The sequence below is a fragment of the Vespula vulgaris genome, chromosome 20 (genome assembly GCF_905475345.1).
Source record: "Vespula vulgaris chromosome 20, iyVesVulg1.1, whole genome shotgun sequence".
Lineage (NCBI taxonomy): Eukaryota > Metazoa > Arthropoda > Insecta > Hymenoptera > Vespidae > Vespula > Vespula vulgaris.
Window position 1 is genome coordinate 1,855,001 of NC_066605.1, and position 26,087 is coordinate 1,881,087.

At 35.4% G+C, this 26,087-nt stretch overlaps 1 protein-coding gene across 7 annotated transcripts in view; it reads right to left on the bottom strand.

Moving 5' to 3' along the window:
• LOC127071053 (diacylglycerol O-acyltransferase 1) overlaps positions 1 to 26,087 on the bottom strand; it is a 135,621-nt gene that overhangs the window by 8,767 nt on the left and 100,767 nt on the right. For all 7 annotated transcript variants that reach the window (XM_051009868.1, XM_051009870.1, XM_051009864.1 and 4 more), the window contains 3 exons: positions 25,110 to 25,218; positions 10,155 to 10,199; positions 866 to 1,044 (listed from right to left, as the gene is read on the bottom strand). In XM_051009868.1, coding sequence (XP_050865825.1) covers positions 866 to 1,044; positions 10,155 to 10,199; positions 25,110 to 25,218 — 333 coding nt within the window. The remainder of the gene's footprint in view (positions 1 to 865; positions 1,045 to 10,154; positions 10,200 to 25,109; positions 25,219 to 26,087) is intronic.

Below are 26,087 nucleotides of genomic sequence, written 5' to 3' on the forward strand. Positions count from 1 at the left end.
AGTTCTCATCGTGTTTCCACCTCCTCATCCTCTTTCTCTTTCTCCTTTTCCTTCTCCTTATCTATCTTCTTCTTCTTCTTCTTCTTCTTCTTCTTCTTTTTCTTCTTCTTCTTTTTCTTCTTCTTTTTCTTCTTCTTCTGCTTCTTCTTTGCTTCTTTTTTGCTGTTTACTTGCGAGCCACTCCCACCCTATCTCTCCCACATCCACCCCCTCCACCTATCCATTCTTTTCTCTCTCTCTCTATCTATCTCCCTCTATCTCTTTTTCTCTCTCCATAATGTTCTACTCCATGTACCTTTCACTCTGTGGAAGGAAAAATTCTTCGGGCACTTTAGTCCGCATACCTTGGCCTTCTTATTCTTATTCGTATTTTTCTTGTTCCTTCCTTTTCGTACTATTATTCTTCTTTTTCGTCGTCTTCTTCTTCTTCTTCTTCTTCTTCTTCTTCTTCTTATCTTTTAGAAGAGCAGACGGATAACGTAATTATAAACTATCGTAATTACTTGGATTGATTATAAAAACGATGTGTAAAGTAATTATAATAGTCTAATCGCTTAGATATATATTCTCGTAAAAAAAAAAAGAGAAAGGTTCGAAATTATATCATGTCAGTCTTAGAAATAATAAACATTATTTTACAAAAGATATCTTGGAATAATTCGTTCATTCATTCTTGAACCTATCAACGAAAAATTTAGAAGTAAATATTTTCTACGTTTACGTATATACGACATATGTCACGTATACGAAATTACGAAATGCATTCACGGCTTCGTAATGACAAACTTTTTATTATCCTATGCTTCTATATTTATATAATTCGAAAGTATAAAGTCAAGTCAACGTTTATGGTGTTAATACTCACCGTACGGCCCATCTATGTACCGGCATATTCCAACTTCTCCAAAACGTATCGATATTATTCGAATTCCACCAATCGCAATAAAAATTTCGATCGGCGAAGTGTAACAATTCGCCCATTAAATTGAGATACGAGTGAAATATCAGGTAGAAAAAGCATAGCCACATCAAATGATTCGGTATCTGAAAAAGTAATGAACATTTTTATCAAATAAGTTGCACGAATTGATAAAATATGATAAAAGGTATTCGTTTGATATCATTTGTATTTATGAAAGATAGAACAGGCATTGGTCGACGTAATTTTTAGTATGATCATTTTTAACTCCCCTTATTATTTAATTTCCAAAAATACGTTTCGAGTAAAACGATAAACCCTCGCTCTCAGCTCTCCTTCTACAGTAGCCATGTAACATCGATAATCGTGTTTAACGACAACGAATAGATCGAAAAAAAAATAGAGAGAGAGAGAGAGAGAGAGAAAAGAGAAAAAAGAGAGAAAAAGATTCTTTCATAAAAATACGTCAATGTGACTCGATATCATTCGACCTGAAAAAAAGGAATAAGAATAAAATTAGAAGAGAAGAGAAGAGTTGAGAAGAAGAGAAGAGAAAAGAAGAGAGGAGAGGAGAGGAGAGGAGAGTAGAAAAGAGGAGAGGAGAGGAGAGAAGAGAAGAGAAGAGAAGAGAAGAGAAGAGTTAACGTCAAAGACAAACGCAATGAAGGGATCAGACCAGGGATACCCTTTGGTAGATGCATACTTTCGAGGAATTATCCGTTAACAAGAATTTGGAAGTTATTTCATTCGGGATGCCTTTTACGAGTCTGGCTAGTATACCCTTTCCCCGTTTTCCAAGCTCCAACCTCCTACCATCCACCCCAACCATCCACCCCAACCATCCCCATCACCCCATCTACCAGGTGCTTTCGACTCGCGGCATCATTCACGTGCTTCCGCGGTCCCTTTTGCACCGAGCAAAGGACTTAATAATGCAGGCCCGGTACAAAGGTCAAGTCTCTTCTGCCGCCCCAAGGCATTCGTAGCACATTTGTGGAAAGATACAGAAGGGTCCTTTTCGGCAACCTGGAAGTCGAAGCATCCTTCTTCTTGGTATCCTTCCTTCTTACTTTGACTATTTCTTTCTCTCTCTCTCTCTCTCTCTCTCTCTCTCTCTCTCTGTTTCTTTTTATTTCTCTCTCCGTTGCCCTTTGTCTTTGCCTTTCTTTTCGTTTTCTTTTCTCTCTCTTTTTTTTTTATTTCTTCCTTTCTTTACCTTTGCCTTCACGAACGAAGAACTTAGCTTCGACGTTTTAATTTCGTTTGTCCTGGCATGGCTACCAGTGAGTTGAAGTCGAGTAAACGGACGAAACTAGGAACAGATTCGAATCGTTTGAGATACCTCCTCGACGATACCTCCTCTCGACGAAAGGGAGTACCACGAGAAACTTGGGGGGTGAGTGGGAGTTCGGAAAACCCCTCTTTTGACCAGAGGCTATCTCAAAAGGAAATGTCTTTTCGCGACGAAAGATCTCTTATCGTTCTTTGAGCCTCTCGGGTCTTTTCTCTCTCTCTCTCTCTTCTTTTTTTCTTTTCTTCCTTCCTTTCTCCTCGTTTACCTCGTATTTTTTTGCTTTTTTTTTTCTTCTTTATTTTTTCTATTCCTTTTTTTCTCTCTCCGTATTTTTTTCTCTTTTCTGTTATTTTCCTTTTCTTTTTTTTCCTCTACCTTACCCCTCCTTCCTTTTTTCCTACTCCTTTTTCTTTTCTTTTCTTTTTTTCCTTATATCACCCGCCACAATCTTCTCTCTTTCCCAAGATTTCCTCTTTCTCTCTCTCTCTACGCTATCTTGAGAAATAAAATAAACTTCGAATGTCTTCACAATTTGTTTTTTCTTTTCCTTTTTATTCCTCTCTTTTTTTCCGTCGTTTTCTTTTTTTTTTCTTTTTCTTATCTAGGATCCTCGTTTGCTCCGTGTATTTAATTTTTTGGATAGTTTTCTTCCTTTTTTATTTCTTTTTCTTTATTTAATTATTCGAAATGATATAGCATCATAAAATGTATTATTAGCATTAAAATTATCGAGATCATAATTTGACGAGGGATTGTTCATTGAAAAAATAAATACAACGTTTTTCTTATTTTCATATACTTGTCAAGTTAACAAATGTACTATCGAAGTTACGATTACATATAGATCAATAATTTCATTTCTAATTATATAATAGTATCATTCCTTGCAATAAATATATTACGATATAATTTATGTATTATTTTAATAATACATTTTCTCAATCTTATTAAGTTGAATCATGAACATTCGATATAAAACGACGGATCAACAAAAGAAAAGAAAAAAACAAACAAAAAAAAAGTAAAACAGAGGATACGGAAAAAAAGGGATGAGAGTGGACGACGTGTGACAGAAAACAAAGACTATAATTTTCAATCTAAACATACATACATGTAATAATTAAAATATCCTTTCTCGATACTTGATCGATACTTCTTATTCTTTGTCGGAAAGAAAGAGAAAAAAAAAGGAAAAGAAGAGGTACACTCTTACGTTATGAAACATTTCCAATCATACTTATCCACGTAATGGTATATTCATGAAAGACAATAGAAAGAGAGAGAAAGAGAAAAAGAGAGAGAAAGACAGAGTGCACCCTCGCGAATAAAAGAGAGAGAGAGAGAGAGAGAGAGAGAAAGAGAGAAGAAAAAAGAGAAAAAGAGAAGGACGAGAGGGAGTTCATATGTTAATAATCGTTTCAGATTGCGCATATAGTAGGCGGTAAGACAGGCAAGAGGTACCTGGAAGATAGTGCACGTTCTCTATGCCCGCGGGACGGTCGACAAAAAAAAGAAGAGAAAGAAAGAAGCAGGAAGGAGTGCAGAGGAAGAGAGAGAGAAAAAAAAGAGAGAGAGAGATGGGAGTAAACAGGCACGAGACGGTCGAGTGTACGAGAGGGGTGATAAGGGAGGGTGGTCGGCAAGGAACGAGAAGAAAATGGAAAATATCGATTAGCCACGTAATGTTACGTACGTTGCTCGTATATGAATCGAGAGAGCAAGAGAGAAAGAGAGAGAGAGAGAGAGAGAGAGAGATACTCGACTTACGCAATATGCATGGACAAGTATGCACCACTTTTATACTGTTTAATTTTTTTTTCTTGCTCATCCTCTCCTCTCCTTCCTCTTTCTCCTCTTTTTCTTGTTCTTCTTGTTTTACTTTTTTAAATCTTCGTCGTTGTCCTTCTCGTTTGTCTTCTTTCCTTCGGTTCTCTTTTTATATTCCATATTTTCCTTTTCCTTTCTATGTTTTTCGTTATCGCCTTCGTTCTTCATTCTCTTTCTTCTATCATCAAAGAAACACGTCTCCGATATCATCTACATAGATATCGTCGATCTGTCAATATTCCTTAAATCCAATATATCTGCATTATTGATGAGAGAATCGAACGAAAGTCAACCGAGATATAGTAGAAAGTAACGTAAAGCTTTCTAAATGTGTACGAGTATCTATGTATCTATGTACATACGTTACGTACGTACTTACGTATATACATAGATGTAAGTACTAACATACGTGCAGGTAGATAGAGAAGAGGGTTGAGTTAAAGGAGGAAGCAAGAAGAAGAGGAAAGAAGAAGAAGAAGAAGAGGAAGAAGAAGAAGAAGAGGAAGAAGAGGTAGTAGAGAACCCGTGTGTGAGGGGTGAAGAGGAGAGGAAGGAAGGGATGGAGTAGGGTAGGTACGTATTAATGGTATTCCTCCTTTGGGACAGCCCAGCCGCGGGCGAATAAGAGACGGGGGATAAAAGCTCGCGAGAAAAGGCGACTTGCCTTCTCCTTCTGCTTACTACGACTACTATCCTATCTACCACCACCATTTCTCCTCATTCACTCATCCCCCTTCCAACTACCCCACCAGTACCCTCTTGCTATACTACTAGCTACTTTCTTGCTTGCCTTCGCTCGCTTCGTGATGCTTTCTCTCTCTCTTTTCATCTCTATCTCTATTTATCTCTATCTATCTATCTATCTTTCCCTCTCTCTCTCTCTCTCTATCTCTTTCCTCTTTTTACATCTTACAATTTTCCATCAAAGAGATTTCGAAACGAGGCACGCGTGCAGAGAGCAAGATGTATAATACACAGACCAGGATCGATCTGAGAAGCGACCTCGTTGCCAGTAGACTGCAGGAAAATTGCATTTCCCCATTACGACGAGATTAAAGTCTCGTTTCAGGTTGACGTCGTTCTTCCTCCTACTCCCTACCCTTCCATCCTACCTCCCTCCTCTTTACTCCTTCTTCTATCTCTCTCTCTCTGTCTCTCTCTCTCTCTATTTCTTTCTCTTTCTTTTTTTCTTTTTTTTCTTACCTTACAGCTCACTTACTTCTTTTACCACAAGCGACCATCACTTCCTTGACCCTACCCCCTCCCCCAACCCCAATACCCCGTTCTCTACTTCCTCCTTCTCCTTCTCCTCCTCCTCCTCCTCCTCTTCCTCTTCCTCTTCCTTCTTCTCCTCCTTCTCCATGATCACCACCATTTCCCACGCCACCCTCAACATCCCCGCCTCGTTTTCGAAGTTTACCCGCGTTCCTATATAAGAACCGCAATTAACCGTCGACGGTCATGGGTCGAGCGTCACGAGGATGCCCTCTGGATATTTGCGGTGTAAACGAAAGTAAGGGTGCAGGTCCAGAAGGGTCGTTTCTAACCCTACCATCGTACCTCTCGCAGACGGAGAGGAGGACACTCTTTCGACCTCTTTTAGTTTCTTCTCTTTCTTTCTTTCTTTCTTTGTTTCTTTCTTTCTTTCTGTCTGGTTTGGTCTGGTCCTGTCTGTCTTTCTCTCTTTCTCTTTCTTTTTCTTTTTCTATTTGTCTCTGTCTGTCTTCGATCGACAAACAATTATTTTTTCGCCACAAGATAAAAATAGCAAGAGAAATATATGGGGAAATAAAATGGAATACCGAAAAGTGGTCAGAAAGGACGACTACAACTTTTTGTCTCTTTTATATATATATATATATATATATATATATATATATATATATAAAATTGAAAACTCTTCCATAGGAATTTTTCTACGTGGTACTTTTAGAAGTAGAAAATTTATTTTTATCGGCCTCGATCGTCGTCTCGATTTCTTCGATCGTACTATTTCTCGAAGAAAAACGTTAAAGTCCCAAAGAAGAAGAAGAAGAAGAAGAAGAAGAAGAAGAAGAAGAAGAAGAAGGAGGAGGAGGAGGAGGAGGAGGAGAAGGAGGAAGAAGAGGACGACGAGGTGCAATTTTATAAATACTTTACTACAGACAGAGGGTCAAGATATCCCAACCCACCCACCCACCCACACGAACCCTTACCCCTCGCTTCCTCTAGAAAATCGTTCTCGCCTGGGGAGACTACTTCAACATCGATCTTCTTAATTCTCCTTAGACTCTGCTACGTGCGATTTGAAATTTTAACCTTTGGGAACGCGTTTTTACCGGCTGCCTTGTCCCTCGACAATTTGTTGTTTGTTTTCGTAAAAAACTATCTGTATAGGTAGAAACTTTTTTCTTCTTTTTTTTTGTTTTCTTTTTTTCCTTTGTATATTTACAAGGTTCAGCCATTAGCAGAGAGACGAACAGAGATAGAAATAGAGATAGAAAAAAGAGTGAGAAAGAAAGAGAACGAACAGATCGGACCAATTAACAACGGAGAGATAGGAAAATTTCCATAACGAAGCTTTGCAGGCCATGCACGACTATGTTCGGCTCGGTCACTGTTTTAATCGCGAATAATAGACGTCTCTTCGGCCAACGTTAACTCCCCTCTTTCTACTCCTCTCTGTCTCTGTCTCTCTCTCTCTCTATTTCTCTTTCTCCTTCTCCTCTTCTTCCTCACCCTCCTTACCCATCCGGACTACGGCTTCCGTGTTGCTATTATACACGCTCGCGAGAACGTTCGCTGTAGTCGCTTTGGGACAGATTCATATAATTGAATTCGGTTCACTGAGCTTCGCTTGCTCGTTCCTGGAAGCCTCTTGCTCTGTTGCTCCCACTACACTAGGATCCCCACGAACGAAACAACACTATCTATATACCTGGTAAGCGGTATAGTTTTCAGCTGAACCATTGAGGCTAACGAGAGAATAACGAGCTACGATGACGACGACAACGACGACAACGACGAAGACGGAGACGATCACGACGACAAAGACGATCACGACGACAACGACGATGACGACAAAGACAAAGACACCGCTAGAAGAGAGTAAAGAGATATTTCTAGGTTCGACTGCTTTGATCGATTTCGATGATGTTAGAAAGTATTAGAGTATATTGAATCCAAACTAATAGTTTAATACAGTACAATTTGTCGTTGTTGTTGTTGTCATTGTTGTTGTTATTGTTCTCGTAGTATTATCTATCAATAGTAGCAGTAACAATAATAGTAGTAGTAGTAGTAGTAGTAGTAGTGTAGTGATGGTGGTGACGACGGTGATAGTAGTTGTCGTCGTCGTAGAGTAAAGTAGAGAGACAGCCGACAAAGAAGGATCTCAGAGGGAGAACGCGTTCAACCAACGATGTCAGACCGATCCGTTTGTCCGTGAAAAGAGATGATCCGGTTCGTTGAGCAACGCGTACAAGTTGTTCCGGTGGTACATGTAAATGAGCGGAATTTATTCGAGGCCACGTTGGAAAAGCGTTAGTAGTGCTAATCGCGAGGTCGATCGGTTTAACGAAGAGAGAGAGAGAGAGAGAGAGAGAGAGAGAGAGAGAGAGAGAGAGAGAAAGAGAGAGAGAAAGGCAGAAAGAGAGAGAGAGAGAGAGAGTGTGTGTATATGTGTGAGGGAAAGATACTCGATGCGAATAAACCGACATGGATAAGTCGGATAAGCCGATCGGATAAATTTACGGTTCTAAATCGAAGCCAAAAAGTAACATGAGAGGAAACTAGAGATGTGGTATCAGCAAATATTGACTAAGTCGATAAAGAAGCGAGAAACTTGTTCATAATTTTGATCCCATCCAATCTTATCCTTTCCTTTTTTCCTTATCTAAACAAATATTATATGTTATATCAAACTTATATTGGCAAAGGGTAAGCCAAAAGTTCTTTGGTCAGCCAAATAGGGTCCTAGACTTGTAATTTTATACTCGGGAAAGAAAGGAAGAAGAGAAAAAGAAAAGAAAAGGAAAAGAAGAAAAAAAAGAACTGAAGAATCTCAAAAAAGAATGTAATTGATTTTTAAAATCATCTAAGAGTCTCTTGGCCCCATCCCCAGACTAACTCCATCCCTCTTATTCCATTCAGATATAGCGTACGATAAATTTGTTGATTTAAAGAACGACGAAGATTACCCCGATGGATTTACATGTTCAAAGAAATATTCTATGCAAAGTATATACTCATAATTTATATTCTGTAATGCAATGCTCTAGATTAATAATAAGAATAATTTATACCAGACGCAATTAAACCTTCCGTCCATTAAATTTTTGATAAAAAAGGAAAGGAAATGGAGTAAGTTAAATATTGAGTTTATAGCAAAGCTTTCTTTACCGTACGATTAGAAAAGAAAAATATCACTTAAATAATTACAACCGTACTAACCATAACTTACTTTATTACTTTACACGAAAAACTCTGCTTTTTAAGGATAGGACGAAGTCTACGGATCGATCGAAGTTTTATTAAAAATAAAAGGGAAAAAGAAAGGGAAGAAAAATAAATGAAATAAGAACTGAAGTTAAATATCAAGAATTAGAGAAAGACGGAGAGACAGAGAGAAGAAGTAATAAAGAAAGAAAAAGAAAAAATAAAAGCATTACAAAAAATATTGGACGCGAAAAAAAAAATTTGCAAGAGAGAGAGAGAGAAGGGGGGGGGAAGGGAAGGAGACATTTCACGAAGAAAGAGAGAGACAGAGGGAAATGAAGAGAAAGAGAAAAAAAGAGAGAGAAATTTCACGAAGAAAGAGAAAGATATAAAGAGAGAGAGAGAGAGAGAAACAGAGAAAGAGAGAAAGCACTTATTACTCTTACTACTGTATAATAGGAGCCATAAGCGATTCCGCGAACTTACAAATGCTACTAAATTTCCTACTGTGTGAGAGAGGACGAAGAGAAAAGAGAGAAAGAGAAAGAGAAACAGAAAGGAAGAGAGAATGGAGAGAAAAGGGTAAAGAGAGAGAAACAGAGATAGCGAGAGAGAGAGAGGAGAGAGAGAGAAAGAGAGAGAGAGAGTGAAACGTAGAGAAAAGGAGAGGGTAGAGAGGGTGAAATGAAACTCATGGAACAGGCAAGATACTATCTAGGTACGACTACGCGCAACATACACGCATATATAGTAATACGTGAGAAGCGTGAAAACGTATAAGAGAAACGACGATGTACGAGTATTAAGCGTCGGCACTTATCGGCGACACGTTTACCGACACATTTTCTGTCTCTCTCTCTTTATCTCTCTCTCTCTTCATTTCTTTCTCACCCTCTATCTCTATCTCTATATCTATGTATATGTATATATATATATTTACACATAATATATATATATATATATCTTATGCGTGTAGCTCGTTTTCGAGAGATCGAACGAACTCCATCAAGGCAAACTTCACATGAAGAACATGCTTCCTACGGGTGAGAGAGATTGAATTCGCAAATATTGCTTCGAGGCTTCGTCCTTCCATCTTTCTTAAGAGAACTTCATGTTTTAAAGAAAGAGCGAGAGAGAGAGAGAGAGAGAAAGAGAGAGACAGAGAGAGAGAGAAATAGAGAAAGAAAGACGATTAAAACTCGACTATTGTAATTTGTTTACAATGGTTTACACTTTGATTATATATTATTACTAGCATACACTATTATTATAGATTTGATACGAAAGTTTTCACGTTATTTTTATAAATCAATTCGTCTCTTTTATTTTTTATTCTCTCTTTCTCTTTTTTCATTTTCAGAGACTTTTTTAAGCTCGCAATTTGGACTAACGATCTAAAGAAATAAAACAAAAAGAAGAGAATAAAAAAGAGGGAAAGAAAAAAGGGACAGAGAAAAAATTAGCCGAAAAAATATTAATTGACTTTTAATCGATCATTCGGCCATTCTGTCTCTCTCCCTCTCTCCATTCTTTTTATTTTAATTTTCTTTTCTATATTGTTTTTCTCTTTTTGGAGCCCGTCCCGCGTAAGTATCATATGGGAAAGAATCAAATTGAAGAAAACTTAACTAAACGCTTAAGTACGTACACGTGTGTCATATATACATATATATTGTGTATATGTATGCATGTACTTACCGCCAATTTGAGAAGACGTTCGGAGGCCTTAGCAACGTCCATGTTCTGTAAAACAAACGCAAGATGGAAGATTATTAATCTACAAGATAAACAGGAAGACAAAGTATCAGACATACAGTAAAATAGAGTAAAGAAAGACACACACACACATTTATATATATATATATATATATATATATATATATATATATATGTGGAAGAGAAAATGGAAAGAACGCGACCTCGCGACCGACGAAGGGACGACGACGGATAGAAAACAAAAGGAAGTTTGAAAAAGAGACGTGTGGGCAAAACACGTCGACGGATGCGAAATGAAACTTTCTAATTGGACTCGGGTGTGTAGCTTTACGCTCTACAGGCTATCCTAAAGTTTCTCTCTTTTTCTCTCTTTCTTTCTCATTCTCTCTTTCTCTCTCTTTCTGCCTCTTTCTCTTTCTTTTTTTCTGTCCTTTTTTCTTTCTCATTCTCTCTCTCTCTCTCTCTCTCTCTCTCTCTCTCTTTCTCTCTCTCTTTCTCTGTCTGTCTTTCTCTCTTTCTTTCTTTCTCTCTCTCTCTCTTTATCTCTCTTTCTCATTGTTGAAAGAGCGAGAGTAGCCATGTGGAGTGCTTGTGAAAAGTCGTATAAAATTCGGCCTTTTAAAAACTTCACCGAAAATGTTTTGTCTCTTTTCTATGTGAAAGGTCGTGACCTCAAGCGTTAGATAAGTTCCATACATTAATGGGATTCTACGATTGAGCTTACCTAAAATTATCTGAACAATTGTCGCAAATGAGAACAAAAATTCATTCACTTTTTTACTTCTTATTAATCGCACGATCGATATTATTTATATGTATACATATATATATATATTATATAACAATTACAAATAATTAGAAACTAATATGAATGTGACAAAGAGATCTTTGATTTAATCACGTTAAATATACTTATTTACGATTAATATAATAATTATTTATTTATAATTTCAATAATAAGTATTATTATACGAAATATTGAAAAAAGAAAATACTTACAAAATACTTGTAGAAAGAAAATATGTGTAATAATATTAATAATAAATATTACTTCGTCAATAACCCCATAGACGGTCACATTTCAGATTTTAATAAAATTTCTTTTTAGCGATCACTTTATATGATACAGTAATAGTTTTGATGTTAATGGTGGTGATGGTAGTATTGGTATAAGAAAAAAAAAAAGAGAAGAAAAAGAAGATAGTAGAAATCAAGATAAAACTGTAGGAGAGTAACGATCTCGGGAAAAATTTAGCGAAGCTATACATATGTTCTAACAGTACGAACGAACGATCCACGCGGTCTTCCTTCGGCATTTTGCGTAATATCAGCTATCGAATATATCGGTTACACTGCATGTTCTCCTATCGTCATCTAACCATTGTTACACCGATCTTCCTCTAGTTTTAACAACGCTAAAATGAAATAACGATCGTACAACGGGGGTATTTCGCTTCTTTCTATTTTTTTTTTATTGCTCCAATGAATATCAAAAAGTCCAGAGAGAATATATATATATATATATATATATATATATATATATATATATGTATATATGTCTACATAGACACAAAGGGGACTGACTCGTAGTAAACGATGGATGTAAAAAAGAATTAAAAGTTAAAAAAAAAGAAAGAGAAAGAGAGAGAAAAAAAATTAAAAAAAAAAAAAAGAAAAAAGAGAAAAAGAAAAAAAATAGTCTCGTTTACGAACGCCATGTCGTTTATAGGAGGTTGGGTAAACGAGAGGAGTGGGGATAAAGAGGAAGAGGAAGGAGAATGGGCGGAGATATAAAGTAAATTCTAATTGAGTCTCTGTTCTGTTCTGCCCTCCTCTATACCATTTCCTTTCTCGATTTTTATATTTTACTTATATTCCTTCTATTTTTCTTTTGATATCTTCTTTTCTCTTTGTTTTTTCCCTCCCTCTCTCTTTCTCTCTGTCTCGTTTACTTCTCTTAACTTTTCTTTTTCTTCGGTTTCTAATCGAAGTCGAGATCGAACGTAGAAACGTCGACGTTATTTATCGAGACTTAACTAGAATTATATCGGTGAAACGAGTATTTTCGTTCGTGAAACGATTCTCCATCGTTCGTATATAACGACATAGAGGTACATATAAACCTTCCAACAGAGATTCGTGCTTTAATATAGATACACACTCGAAAGGCGTCAAAGGGAGCAACCACCGATGGAATTGATATTTCGTGCCGTCTACTAATTGAATACGAGGAAGCAGAGCCCTCTGGCATTCTCCCTTAAGTGCCGGTTGTCGAAGTCCCTTCGAGTGCTGCAACACGACATCCCCATGTACTTATACATATATATATATATATAATATATATATATATATAATATACACATATTCTATATAGAACATATATATGTATAAGTATATAATCGAATGTTTTCGTTTACTCTTGCGACATATCGCAGGCGTAGCAGCTACTACAATAGCTCTCTTGCTCTCTAGCAAGAGGAAAAACGTTAGAAAGGTATAATACGAGTGAGAAACGTTGAGGGTGTTGAAAAATCGTAAGGTTAAGTGAAAAAGTGCCTTTTAAGAGCATCGCCACTTTTCTCTTCTTCCTCTTTTTTTTTTCGTCTCTTTTCTTTATTTTATTTTCTTTCTTTTTTGCTTTCTCCCTCTCTCTCTCCCTCTCTATTTTCTTTTTTTCTTTTTTTTACAAAAGAAGAGTTCATTGTCAAAAGACAATAAGTCCCCGGCACCTCTTTTTATAGGGCTTTCACGCGAAAGCGATTAAAAGTCGTGCCCCGTACTGTGAAATATTTACGCCACCGAGAGAAATAGAATTTTTTTATGAGAGAACGTTTAAGATATACCTATCCCAGCGAGAATTTTACGCCTCTTCTTTTTTTTTTCTTCTTCTTCCTCTTTCAACCTCTCTCCCTCTCCTCTCTCTCTCTCTCTCTCACACTCTCTCCATTTCGTTCTCTTTTTCGTTTTTCTCTTTCTTTTGTATGAGAACGCGCCTAGAATGTAAGACAAGGGACATGTAATGGCAAGCTATACCTACCTACCCCTCGTTCTCTCTCTCTCTCTCTCTCTCTCTTCCTCTCTCTCTCTCTCTTCCTCTCTCTCTCTCTCTCTCTCTCTCTCTATCTTCGTAATTATAACTCGAGGCACGTAGGAGATCGAGGTGCTACTCGTATCTGTCGTAAAATTCATCCGAGAGAGCTATACGCGAGGCCAAGCGAATGGTAGAAAAAAATGTAAAGGATGGAAGGTAAAGACCTTTCCCAGGACAAGAAAAAGGATTTCTCTTCCGTCTGACGGCTTCTAATGCTGCTCGTTTATAAAATCGTCTTTGCTATATATACATACATATATATATATATATATGTATGTATGTATGTATGTATGTATGTATACACGTAGAATATACCTATGCGTTCAGTAATATCGGAAAGAAAGAAAGAGAAAGAAAGATACAAAGGTAAAAAGAAAGAGAAAGAGAGAGAGAGAGAGAGAGAGATTGCAAAAGTACAAAGTGCAACTTGGAGGAATACAATGCAATTTTCCCGTCTGCATATTTCTCATCCTTTTTTCATATTTCTTTAAGAACATGTAACGTCTTTGCAAACGTACACACGTTACCTGTATAGATAAAATACATATGTATCTACATAAAGAGTCGATATAAAATTGCTATCCTATAACATCGCATACCTATTAAAAATAATCTAATTTATTTCATTTCATCGGGTAATATAATATATCTTTCCCTTTTCCTTCATTTCAACTATTCCAATTCAAATTTGTTCGATGTATTCTGTTCTATCAACGTTTATTATTATTCCTTATATCTTTTTAATGATCATAAACAATCTTAAACGATATCCATGCCTTCGGATATCTATCTTTAGTTTATTTTTATCTTCTATATCTCTGTGCGTTATAAATAATTTTATCTAAGAAAAAAATGTAAGAAAAAAAAAACAAGAAAGAAAGAAAGAAAGAAAAAATAAGAAAAAAAGAAAAAGAATGAAGAAATAGTCGACGTTTTCCTAAACTCATTCGGCTAAAGTTAGAAATGAGAAAGATAGAGATAGACAGACAGAGAGAGAGAGAGAGAGAAGGAGATAGAAAGAGGGCAGCTTCGTATCTTGAGAAATTTCGCGAATGAATACGACTATATTCGAATCGCCCTACGTGCTACCAGTTTCGTCGAAAGGGAAAGAGAGAAAAGGAGGAAGAAGAGGAGGTGAAAGAAGAAGGAGGAGGAGGAGAAAAAGGAGAAGGAAAAGTAGGAAATAAAAAGGATTCGAAATGAAAATAAGAACCTGATACGACGTGGGTTTCTCTCGGGAGGATTGCGGATATCTCAAAGCATCTCACGTATATAAAGCAGACTAAAGACATCTTTTCCCTCCTTTCACTTTTTCTTTTTTTTGTTTTCTTGTTTCTCTTTTTTTTTCTCTTTCTTTCTTCCTTTCTTCTTTTTCTTGACTCCTTACGTATTCTCTTTTTTTTTGCTCTGTTTAATTTTTTTTTCTTCTTGTTTTCTTCGAATTCATTATTTTTCTTTCTTCTTCTTTTTCTTTTCAATTCAATTTTTAAAAAAGTGTACGTGCATGATATCCTCCCACGTTTCGAGAAATCGAAAGAAAAAAGTAATGACGGCCATTAAATCGATACGGCGAAGCAATAAAAATAGGATGAAAGTTTGAAAGGCGTTCTAATTGAATTCGTATTTATTAAAATATGAAGAGGGAGAATTATCTTTATATAATATACATCGGAGAATAAATAATCGATGAACTTGTTTCCCCTTTTCAAGAGTTTAACACTTGTCTCCGAGACGGAAGCCATATTATACGCTTTGTCGAAAGGATTATAACGTACATGGTTGCAAGAAGCTTAAAAGGAAAAAGAAAAAAGAAAAAGAAAAAAGAATGTTAAGCAGAGTCTTGACTCTATTTAATTATTTCAACCCTTGAAGCGCTTACCGTCCAATGAAATTCCGGTTAACGTGCGTTATGGTTGATATTTCACTTAACTAAAATATATCTATTTCCTCCCGTTTTGTTTTGTTTTGTTTCGTTTTTTTTTTTTTTTTATTAAAAATCAATTACAATTTATAATTGAAGCAAAATATTATAGAAAATTAAATATTCATTTAATAATAGAAATGTTTCCAGTGCTTTACAAAATATAATAATTATTAATCTCTTATAAATGTAACAAGACGTTATAAAAAATTTTTGCCATTTAATTCCAAAGAAATTTCATGAATTTTAATCTGTTGATATAAGAATAATTATTCGTTAGTAAAAATACGTGCGAATATTATACGAACAAAATGTCCCAAATATCAATCGCGAACGCTAATAGTCTTGCATAAGAGTACATAATATAAGTATTAAAAAAAAAAAAAGAAAGAAAGAAAGAGAGAGAAACGAGAAGTTTACAGTCGAATTCAGAATTATTGCTGATTGAAGAGATAAAAATTGATAAATAATATTCAAAGAAAAATCGTATTGCTCGAAATTTCATTGACGATGATATTCCTTAAGAGTTAAATACAATACAATACTCGATAAATAAGAATGCAATGCGTTTTGATAGAACTTGTCTCGATGTGCATGGAACTGTAGAAAGGACAAGTGTACCGTGAAAGAAACGAAAGGAGATGAGAATAAAAGAATAAAAAAAAGAAGATGAATGAAGTAGAGCGAAAGAGTAAGAAAGAGAGAGGGAAGAAGAAATAGAAATAGAAAGAAAAAGAGAGGGAGAAATAACATAGATATAGAAAATAGAAAACGCACAGTAGCGAAAAAAAATGTATTAATCAGAATTAATACTGATCGTTAACAATAAATCAAGACGTTGCAATAATTCTATCGAGTAAAAAATAATCCTATCAGGATTGATATTTCATTGATGGTAGTCTCTTAATGATTAAATACAATACAATACAATATATACGATAAACACGAGAACGAGAGATAAAAAGCGAAATAACATGAATAACAAACAAAAACAAAAAAAAACATAAGGCGAAAGAACTATAAAAAGAGAAAGAAAATGAAAAAAAAAAGTATTACAACTAACGACAAAAACGAATATCGTAATAATTCTATCGATATAAAACAATCCTATCGGTGTAATATCTTAAATCTCATTGATGAAATAGATTTCAAAGGTTGAATACGATATGTTATCAAACATATCGCATGCAAAGAGGGATGCAAGGCGTTTTGATAGGACTTGTCTTGGAGTGCATGGAACCGTAGAAAAGACGAGCGTATCGTGAAAGAAACGAAAGGGGATGAGAATAAAAGAATAAGAAAGAGAAGATGAACGAAGTGGAATAAAAGAGAGAGAGAAAGAGAAATAGAGAAAGAAATAGAGAAAGAAATAGAGAAAGAGAGAGAGAAAGTAAGAAAGGTTTCTTCATCCTCTATTCGGCGCGTGCTAGGTTCGTTCGTTCGTTCGTTCGTTCGTTCGTTCGTTCTCTCGCTCGCTCGCTTGGATCTTGCATCTTTGTCGTTTTCTTCTTCCGTCGTCGTTTCAATTAGCTCCGAGAGATTTACGGCTTTGCATTCACGAACGCCTTGTCGCGCGCGCGAGCCTGAGAAGAGTCCTCGAGATACTGGGAATTCACTCGACTCGAATTGAATTCAAACGGGCCGACAATGGCGGGGCAAACGAGGGGTACTTACGAGAACCGTCCCACTCGTTCTACCTAGAGCTACTACCCCTCTATCACTCCCTCTTTCTCTCTTTCTCTCTCTCTCTCTCGCTCTCTTTCTCCGTTTTTCTTTCTCCCTCTTTCCCTCTGTCTTTCTCTTTTTCTCTTTTTCTCGTCGATGCAACCACCCGTGGAAGAAAGTATTACCGTGAATTTATGAGAGTTACGATGAATTCGTCCACTTCCTACTTTATGATACCTAATACCATCCTTTTCGTTTTATTTATTCTACTTTCATCCATAGATGAAATAAATTAATAATAATATTAATGTTAATAATGATATTATCAAATAGCTATGTGAATTGGTAATACGACGGATTGTTTTTAAAAATGTTTTATCGGTTCTCTTTCTTTTTGTTCCTTTCTTTTTTGGTTTTATTGCTCTTTTTTTTTATTTCTTTTTTAATTTTTTTTTTAAGTGAAAGGAGAAACTTACGAATTCTTATCGTAAAGCAAATTTCTGTATAAATATTCTAATCATGTTCACGTTCTAATCGTATTCAAAAAACAGATAATGGATTTATTCTTTCTCGATACTTTTTTCTAGGCTAATTTCTTTTTTGTCTTCCTTTTTTACTTCTCAAATTATCATTATCATTGTTTTCAAATTGATGATTATCAAGGGAACGCTTGGTCCATCCAGTATAAATAATATCATAATAAATTCGTTCGCTTGATTGATGATCGATGATTAACTCGGTCATATATAAACGAAAATGATGAATTCTGATGATATTTTAATATCAAAATAAATGTTATCTAGCTTTTGACTGAAAATACCATCCATTCGTCATATTTAATACTCTTATTCAAAAAATAACAACGAAAACTCAGGGCCAATCTTGTTGTTCGTTATGACAAAACTTGGTCGGATAAAAAGTTTCTATCGAAACAAAAAAAGAAAGAAAAAAGAAAAAACAGAAAAAAAGAAAGTAGAAAGAGGAAAGAAAAAGAAAACGAAAAGATAAGAAAGAAATAAAAAGTAAACGAGGAAGAAGCAGGAAAGAAGAAAACAAAAATAAATGCATGAATGAATGAATGAATGAATGAATAAACGAAGGAATAAAAATGCATTCGTTCGATAGATTCGTCCAGAGGGTGTCGAGACATTACCCCAATATTTACATTCCCCTTGTGGACTTCTAAGAACCCCTAGAGCTACTAGTCGACAGGTGGAAAAACGTCTCTGGGAAAAAGAGACACGAGCGAGTGCGATATAAACAGAATTAAAAAACACTTGACTTTATTTCTCTAGCAAAAAATCGAGAGAAACAGAGAGAGAGAGAGAGAGAGAGAGAGAGAGAGAGAGAGAGAGAAAGAGAGAGAGAAAGAGAGAGAGAGAAAGCGAGAAAGAAAGAAAGAGGAACGACGACGACGACGACGACGACGACGCGAAAGGACATCCAAGCGGATTCCTTGGGAAAGAGTATTTTCTCTTACTGGAAAGAGGTAAAACGAAACGAAAGAATGAAATAAAAGAAGAGAGAAAGAGAAAGAAACAGAGAAAGAGAGAGGTGCGTGTTCTCTCGACCGTGGAGACGATAAAACGATCGAGGGAAATTCTAGCTAGACATTGTCGAAAGAAAGAAAGGAAGAAAGAAAGAAATAAAGAAAAGAAGAGAATGAAAGAGAGAGAGAGAGAGAGAGACGAGAAGGGTTGTCTGGGAAAAATTTTTACGTCATCATATTTCCTTCCTCCTTTTTCTATCTTCATTTCCACCCTCTTTCATCCCTCTCTTTCTCTATCTATCTCTATTTATCTCTATCTATCTATCTGCTTCTTTCTCTCTCTCTCTCTCTCTCTCTCTCTCTAACTCACTCAGTCGGTCACTCACACGTTCTATTTTTTCTTTACTTTTTTCTATCTCTTCTCCTCTTCTTTTCCTTCACATCTTATATCTATCTAAAGGAAAAAGAAAAAGAAAAAAAAAGAAGAAGAAGAAATAAAAAGAAAAAGAAAAAAAAATCCGACACTATTTTATATAGGTATTATACGATACAACGGATCTCGGCATACTGATACCAAGCTACCAAGCGAGACTGTCCACGGCCGATAGATATACTGCGAAATTCCACGTCGTCGACATACCTGAAACTCCAAGAGAAGAAGAAAGAGAAAGAGAGATCGAGAGAGAGAGAGAGAGAGAGAGAGAGAGAGAGACGGAGATGCAGACAGACATACAGAGAGAGAGAGAGAGAGAGAGAGAGAGAGAGAGAGAATGAGAGAGTAGAGATAAAAATCCATTACACGCATCGTGAACGTGGTTTTTCTCGTGCGAACATTCGCAACCCCTTGACCCGCCACGTTCCTTTCCACCCTACCCCTCAAATCCCTCCTCTTCACCCCTTCCTTTCTACCTCATAGTGTCTCACGAAGAATGAAAGCGAGCAAGGTCGATGGAAGTATAGCGAAGGAAAGCATATGTGAAGGAAAGAGAGAGATAGAACCAAAAAGAAAGAGATAGATAGATAGATAGATAGATAGATAGATAGATAGATAGATAGATAGATAGAAAGAGAGAGAGTATCGACGACGATGGAAAATCGATACGATATTTCATCCCCCTTTTTCCTCTTCCTTTTCGACGTCCTCAACGTTTTCTCTTTCCTTTCTTCCCTCTTCTTTTTCTTATTTTTCTTCTACTACTTTTTTCTTTTTCTTTTTCTTTTTCCTTTTCTTCTTCTTCTTCTTCTTCTTCGTCGTCGTCTTCGTCTTCCTCAAGTTACCAGTAACACGGATGCTCCACTACGATCATCCCTGGCGTACCCTCGAAAATCCCTCCAACGTTTATCCTTTTAAGGAGGCGTACGTCTCGGCGAGCCGATAAGCCGACACTCGATGCGACCTCGTCGACACCTTTCGATCGTTTTACAGACCAGCTCGCGTCGATTCTACGCTTTACATACGTTTTAGATATCGTTTGTGGACGGAAAATGTTAGATATCAATATATATATATATATTTTTTGTATATAATATACATATATATATTGTATGTGTGTTTATATATTCGTTTACGTACATGTATTTGTGTGTATGACTATGTATGCGTATATATTTGTGCGCTTGTCTGTGTAAGTATATAGAGAGAACAGTTTAGTCTTTCGCTTTTTATACATATACACATCACCGAGAGTTTATCTTACTTTTCCTTCTAGGATTCTTTGCTTCGAAGATCTTCTCTTCTTCTTCCTCCTCCTCCTCCTCCTCCTCCTCCTCCTTCTCCTCTTCTTCTTCTTCTTTTTCATCTTTTTCTTCTTTTTCCTCTTTCCTCTTCGAGCCCTGCTGAATTCCTCATGAGATCTTTTACAGTTTGGACCAAAAGTTCCTAGCTGATTTCAACTATCGATTACTATACCTCTAAGACTCTTCCAATATCTTCATCTCGTCCGCTTTTAGATTTCGTCCTTTTTAAATTTTACAATTAACTGTTATTTGAAATAAGTAATCCTTAGAATATGTCTTTCGAGATATATCGATCTATTCGTGAAATCGTCCGATAACTGTCAGGCCACTTTTATTAATTATATCCAGCATCAGTTTCTTCATTCTTCAATATTATTTCGAGATCTTACGACGACCACGTGCTCCTTCTTCCAACGATATAAGTAAAAGATACAACGTATGAGGCAGAAAAGAGAAAAAGAAAAAACAGAAGAAAGGAAGAAATGAAAGGAAAAAGAAAAAACGAACGAAAGAGAAAAAAGAAAAAAGGACAAAAAATGCTGTCCGATACAAGCAACCCCTTCCGTTCTTTCTTCTTTCGCGAATGTGAAATGTAAAACACCGATACGCTTCGATGAGATGAGAATGGGTAGATTTGTGTGACTACGTTGTTTTGTCCGTGCGTGTTTGTGTGTGCGCGCGCAGGGAAAACGTCGATGTGTTTGCAACGTGAATTCAGAAAAATCAGGTGCAAACGTCCACTTCGTTCCGTGCCAGCGACACTTCAAAAACGAAACGCGCCGTTGGATCCGTCCTGCATGGATTTTTATGCGCGTCGCTCTAAAAATTGTGCCGTCTACATATTTTTGAGGGAGAAAAAAGAAGAAAAAAAAATAATAAAAAAGAAAAAAAAAAAAAGAGGAGAAAATCGAGGGAACAAAATTGAGCTCTTCAAGCGCTTGTCACGTAATAAACGAAGATTGGTTAGATACGTTTATTCTTCGGATTTCTAAATTCGAATTCCTGACTCTATCAGGTATATGTACACTTAAAATCTTCCTGATTTTTTTACTTGATTTTCTATTTCTTTTTTATTCCTTTTTGTTTTCTTACAAGATCGTAAGATATCAAATTGCAATAAATTTTGTTTTCTTTGAGCGTGTATGTATGTATGTATGCATTCTCATTTTACATTCCTCGTCTAATTTCTTTGCAACTTATTATTCGTGTCTCGTTTTTACATTAAAAATTTCTTGCATTTATCTAGTATTATTTCTTACTTTTATTTTCGTTTCTTTCTTCGTTTTCTTTTTTTATTTATACAATCGTGAAAATGCGAAATCTTAATTGCAATATAAATCTCTTTTTCTTTACTTATCTATTAATATATTCGTATTTGGCGAGCCATTATCTAAAGAGCTTTGAATTTCTCTCTCTCTCTCTCTCTCTCTCCTCTAGATAAAAATCTTCTTTTAATTTACTATCACGTACATATTTTTATTTATAAAATATGCAAGATCTTAGTGGCAATAAATTAATAGCAATAATTAGCAAAAATCTCTACTACATTCGTCATTAATTATTTCCCGTATATCTATATAAATTATTTCAATTTAAATCACATTTCATTGTGAATAATACGAACTAATATTTCCAACTACAAATTCGTATCTCTTTTGCGTTAAAAAGAAAAAAAAAAGGATCGGAAAAGAAAATAAAGAAGAAAGAGAAAAAAATATTACCAAAAACAAATACATTTCTAACATTAATAAGATTCCAAGATATTAACGTAAATATCAAATCATCAATGAAACAAATAATGTAAAAACTCGTTCTTTAAAGACAAAATTTTCTTTTTATCCGTAAAATCACAGGATTTTAATGCAAAACATAAAGTAATTGTCGGCCACAAGATGGACCGAAGTTAATTTCAGAGAGACAAAATCCCTTTCGATCTCTCTCTCTCTCTCTCTCTCTCTCTCTCTTTTACCACCCTAACTTTGTCCTTGTCGTCGCTCTCTCACCCTAGGTTTCCACATTTTCTCTTTGCGTCCAGCCGCGTCCTGCCTCGACAAATTGGATTCGATAATTGCGAGGCGCGATCGCACCAACCGTAGCTACGTCGTAGTAACGGGAGTACTCTCGATCAAGGGGAGAATCAAGAGGAGTAAGAGGAAGAGGAGGAAGAGGAGGATAGGAGGATAGGAGGATGAGGAGAAGGATGATGAGGAGGATGACTATTTCGTAGAACATATCCTCCATCACTTGCTTCTCTGTTTCCTGTTCGTAAAGCAGAGAACTAGGCGAGTAACGTTATTAACACGATTCGCATCACCATAGATGATCTTTAATAAACGTCAATCGATTGTGTACTTATGTCTTCGTTCGATATTAGAAAACATTCGATTGCAATTGTTTAACAAAGTAGTATATATATATTAAAGAAAGTTTAATAGTAATTAAAAAAAAAAAAAATAGAAGGGAGATGATCCTTTTCGTAAATCGATATTACCCGTGTAATTATATTTATTAGATATTATGTTTTATGAAATAATTGTTAATAATATTCGTGCTATATAAATTACATTTATGTCGTATAAAATAATTGTATAACGTGTAATATTATTTATATTATATTATATATTTATTTAATCGAAAATCAAACAACGATAAATGATATTATTAACTCGATACAAACGTTATGAAAAGTTTCGAGTGAACGTTGAATAACAGTCGCAAAAAGGAAGGAAAGAAAGAAATTAAAGAAAGAAATGTACTTTGTTTGTGATATCCTTGAAATAATTTAACGCGAATAATTCAAATAACCATGCATGTAAGTAACTAACGTTAACCAATATAACGATCCATTTAATAGAATATTTTCAATCCGTGTTGGATTACACGAACGAACGATTACGAACAACATGGTAGAAATATAAACGTGAAAATTGACAAGGACAAATTAAAATTTTCTACCTTTTAACAAACCTTTTACAAACGAGTTTCATCATGATCGTTCGAAGAGAAGTGAAAAATTGAATAATTCACCGCTGGAATAACTGTTAAAACTGTTAACCAATCAGAGTCTAAAATTAGTAGTTGGGTAAAAAAAAAAAAAAAAAGAGAGAGAAAAAAAAGGAAACGGGAAAAAAAAAAGAAAAAAGGAAAAAGAAACAGAAAAGAAAAGAGAAACGAAAAAAGAAACGAAACAAAATGAAACGAAACGTAACGTAACCGGGTCAAACGTCACGAAATATTTCTCGATAAAATATATCGATCTAAATCGAGAGAGGAACAGGACACCGGTCCATGTACACGTTTTCAACCACATTATGTACGCAATATGGGTACGTACGGTGAACCACGAACGATCACCGCGGATCAGCAGTGGTTAAATCCGTCCACGTAAAAGGTTCCGTTTAAATCCACGAATCCCACGAATCCTCGTTCACAGGAATTTCTATCGGCAAAGTGAGAGAGAGAGAGAGAGAGAGAGAGAGAGAGAGAGAGAGAGAAAGAGAGATAGAAAGAGAGACAGAGTGCACAGTTCGAGCTGGCAGTCCAACGCATATCACGTATAGCCGATTCTATCGTTATCGAATCCTCCGAAAGGCGTTATCCAATTTTGTAGGTAAGCGTCGTAAAAGTGAAAAAAAAATAATAAAAGAAAAAAATATATATATATAGAAAAAAAAAGGAAAATAGAAAAGTTGCCTATCCCAATCGATGGAAAACACTATAACGCTATAATAGTGTAATACCATGTTTTCTGTCCGCTTTGGGTCAAGCCAGTTGCTAGAATCGTTTATGACGGCGAATAATTAATCATTTTACCTAACGATGAGCATAATATCTATAATATCTAATATATATATACATATATGTGTGTGTGTGTGTGTGTGTGTGTGTGTTTTATGTATGTATGTATGTATGTAAAATAAACCATTGTATATCGTTGAACCGATAATTAATTAAATTACAAGCCAGACACATCCACGTTATATCATTAACTTACTCCCAACGGGAAACGACCTAACGTATCATCCATAATAACCATTCAAAAATGCGAATCAGTCGCTTTGCGATTTTTCATTTTTCCTGCTTGCTTCCGGATCGATACGAATCGGTGGAGAAAAAAGAGAGAGAGAAAGAGAGAGAGAGAGAAAGAGAAGGTAGAAATAAATAAAGAAAGAAACGGTAGGGGAGGGGAATGCAGAAAAAAGACAAAAATAAAGAAAAAAAAATAGGAACAAAAAAATGCACCGAAGCGTTCCAATAAAGCTCTTTGATGATCCGGCTTCGTTGTTTAGACCGTGCTTGGAATTCTCGTGACTTTAAAATCACGTCCCGCGTCGCTGCGTTTTCCGGCCGTTGAATACGTACATACATTCGAATATATTCGCGTACCTTTTGTGGTCAAATAATAAATTATATTATTAATATCCAGGAAAAGTATGTCTCTTTCTTTCTTTCTCTCTCTCTCTCTCTCTTTCTATGCGTATATATTTGGATATGTGCGTGTGGCTATATACGTCCATATATATGAATGTTAAAAGAATTTAATTATACACGGATATTTAATTTTTCCATATTCTGTTATAAATGTCGTTATTACATTCTTCTTTATAATAATATTTATATAAATTTGTCATCTCTAAATATTTTTATTAATCATCATATTTGTAATACTACATCCGTATAACTTGTTAAATTATTTTTATTTCTTGGCGTAACATCAATCTTTTTAAAATTGAATTTTCCTTCGATATTATGACGTTAATAAGTAATTTAATAACGTTTCTTTTATATTTATCATAAACATTTATGATACGTCGTGATGTAATTATTGTTATACCATAAAATATTTCCTTTTATATTGCGATCTTATTCGTAAATTTTTGGAGGTTTTTAATTCGATTAATAAAAAAAAAATAAATAAATAAAGTATAAGATATAATAAAAAAAATAAAAAAAAAGAAAGGGAAAAAAATAATTAATATAAAAAATATATATATACATACATAAATATAAATATAAATATATAAAAGTACTTACACTGAATGGTATAAGCGAATTCTTTACCGAAGGGATCATCCATTGTTGGAACAGTGACATGACAACTTGACAGCCAACGACGACCTCCAAGATGCGCTTTATCAAAAACCTACGAATGCAAAAGATAGACAGAAGGAAATAAAAAAAGAAAGAAAGAAGAGGAGAGAGAAACAGAGAGAGATAGAAACAGAGAGAGAGAGAGAAAGAGAGAGAAAAAAACAAAACAAAAAACAAAAAATAATAAATAAAAAAATAAAAAAGAAAAATACAGAAAAATATATAAACGATATCTGTAGGTACGAAGCGTCGAAAGCCAATACTCTCTCTCTCTCTCTCTCTCTCTCTCTCTCTCTCTCTCTCTCTCTCTCTCTCTCTCTCGACGTGTCGTTATTATTTTGAATAACGCATACCCGACACACGCCTGTACCACCGTTCAATTTCACCCCGGCAAACGTCTACCGTTTTTATCTCCCCGAACTCGATGCCCCGTCATGCTTGTGTTTCGGCTTTTATTACTATTGTGTCGAGCATACGAATGAATTTCAGGAAATTTTATCCAAGCAAACCGACGGTCAACCGGCGCAAGTCGCAATTTGATTCTATGATATCTATTAAATATCGTGACTGTTGTACCAAATACTTTCGTTATTTCATTTTCTTCACGTTAAAAGTCGCTTATCTACTCTCTTGCCAATGTTTCCTTTTTCTTCTCCTTTTTTCTTTTATTTTTCTCCTCTTGTTTCTTTTCTCTTCTTCTTTTCTCTTCTCTCTTTCTCTCCTTCTTTTGTCTTTTTTTTTTTTCATTTTTACGAGTATCATCTTGAACTAACTGATAAGAGTGATCAGTATTTTCACTTTTTTGTAGTTTTATCAAAAGACGAAGAAGAAAAAAGGAAAGAAGAAGAAGATTAAGACAAATGCTTCGTTTAGAATTATATTAAAAATTGCGATATTGTTCGTACGAGTTCGAATTAGATA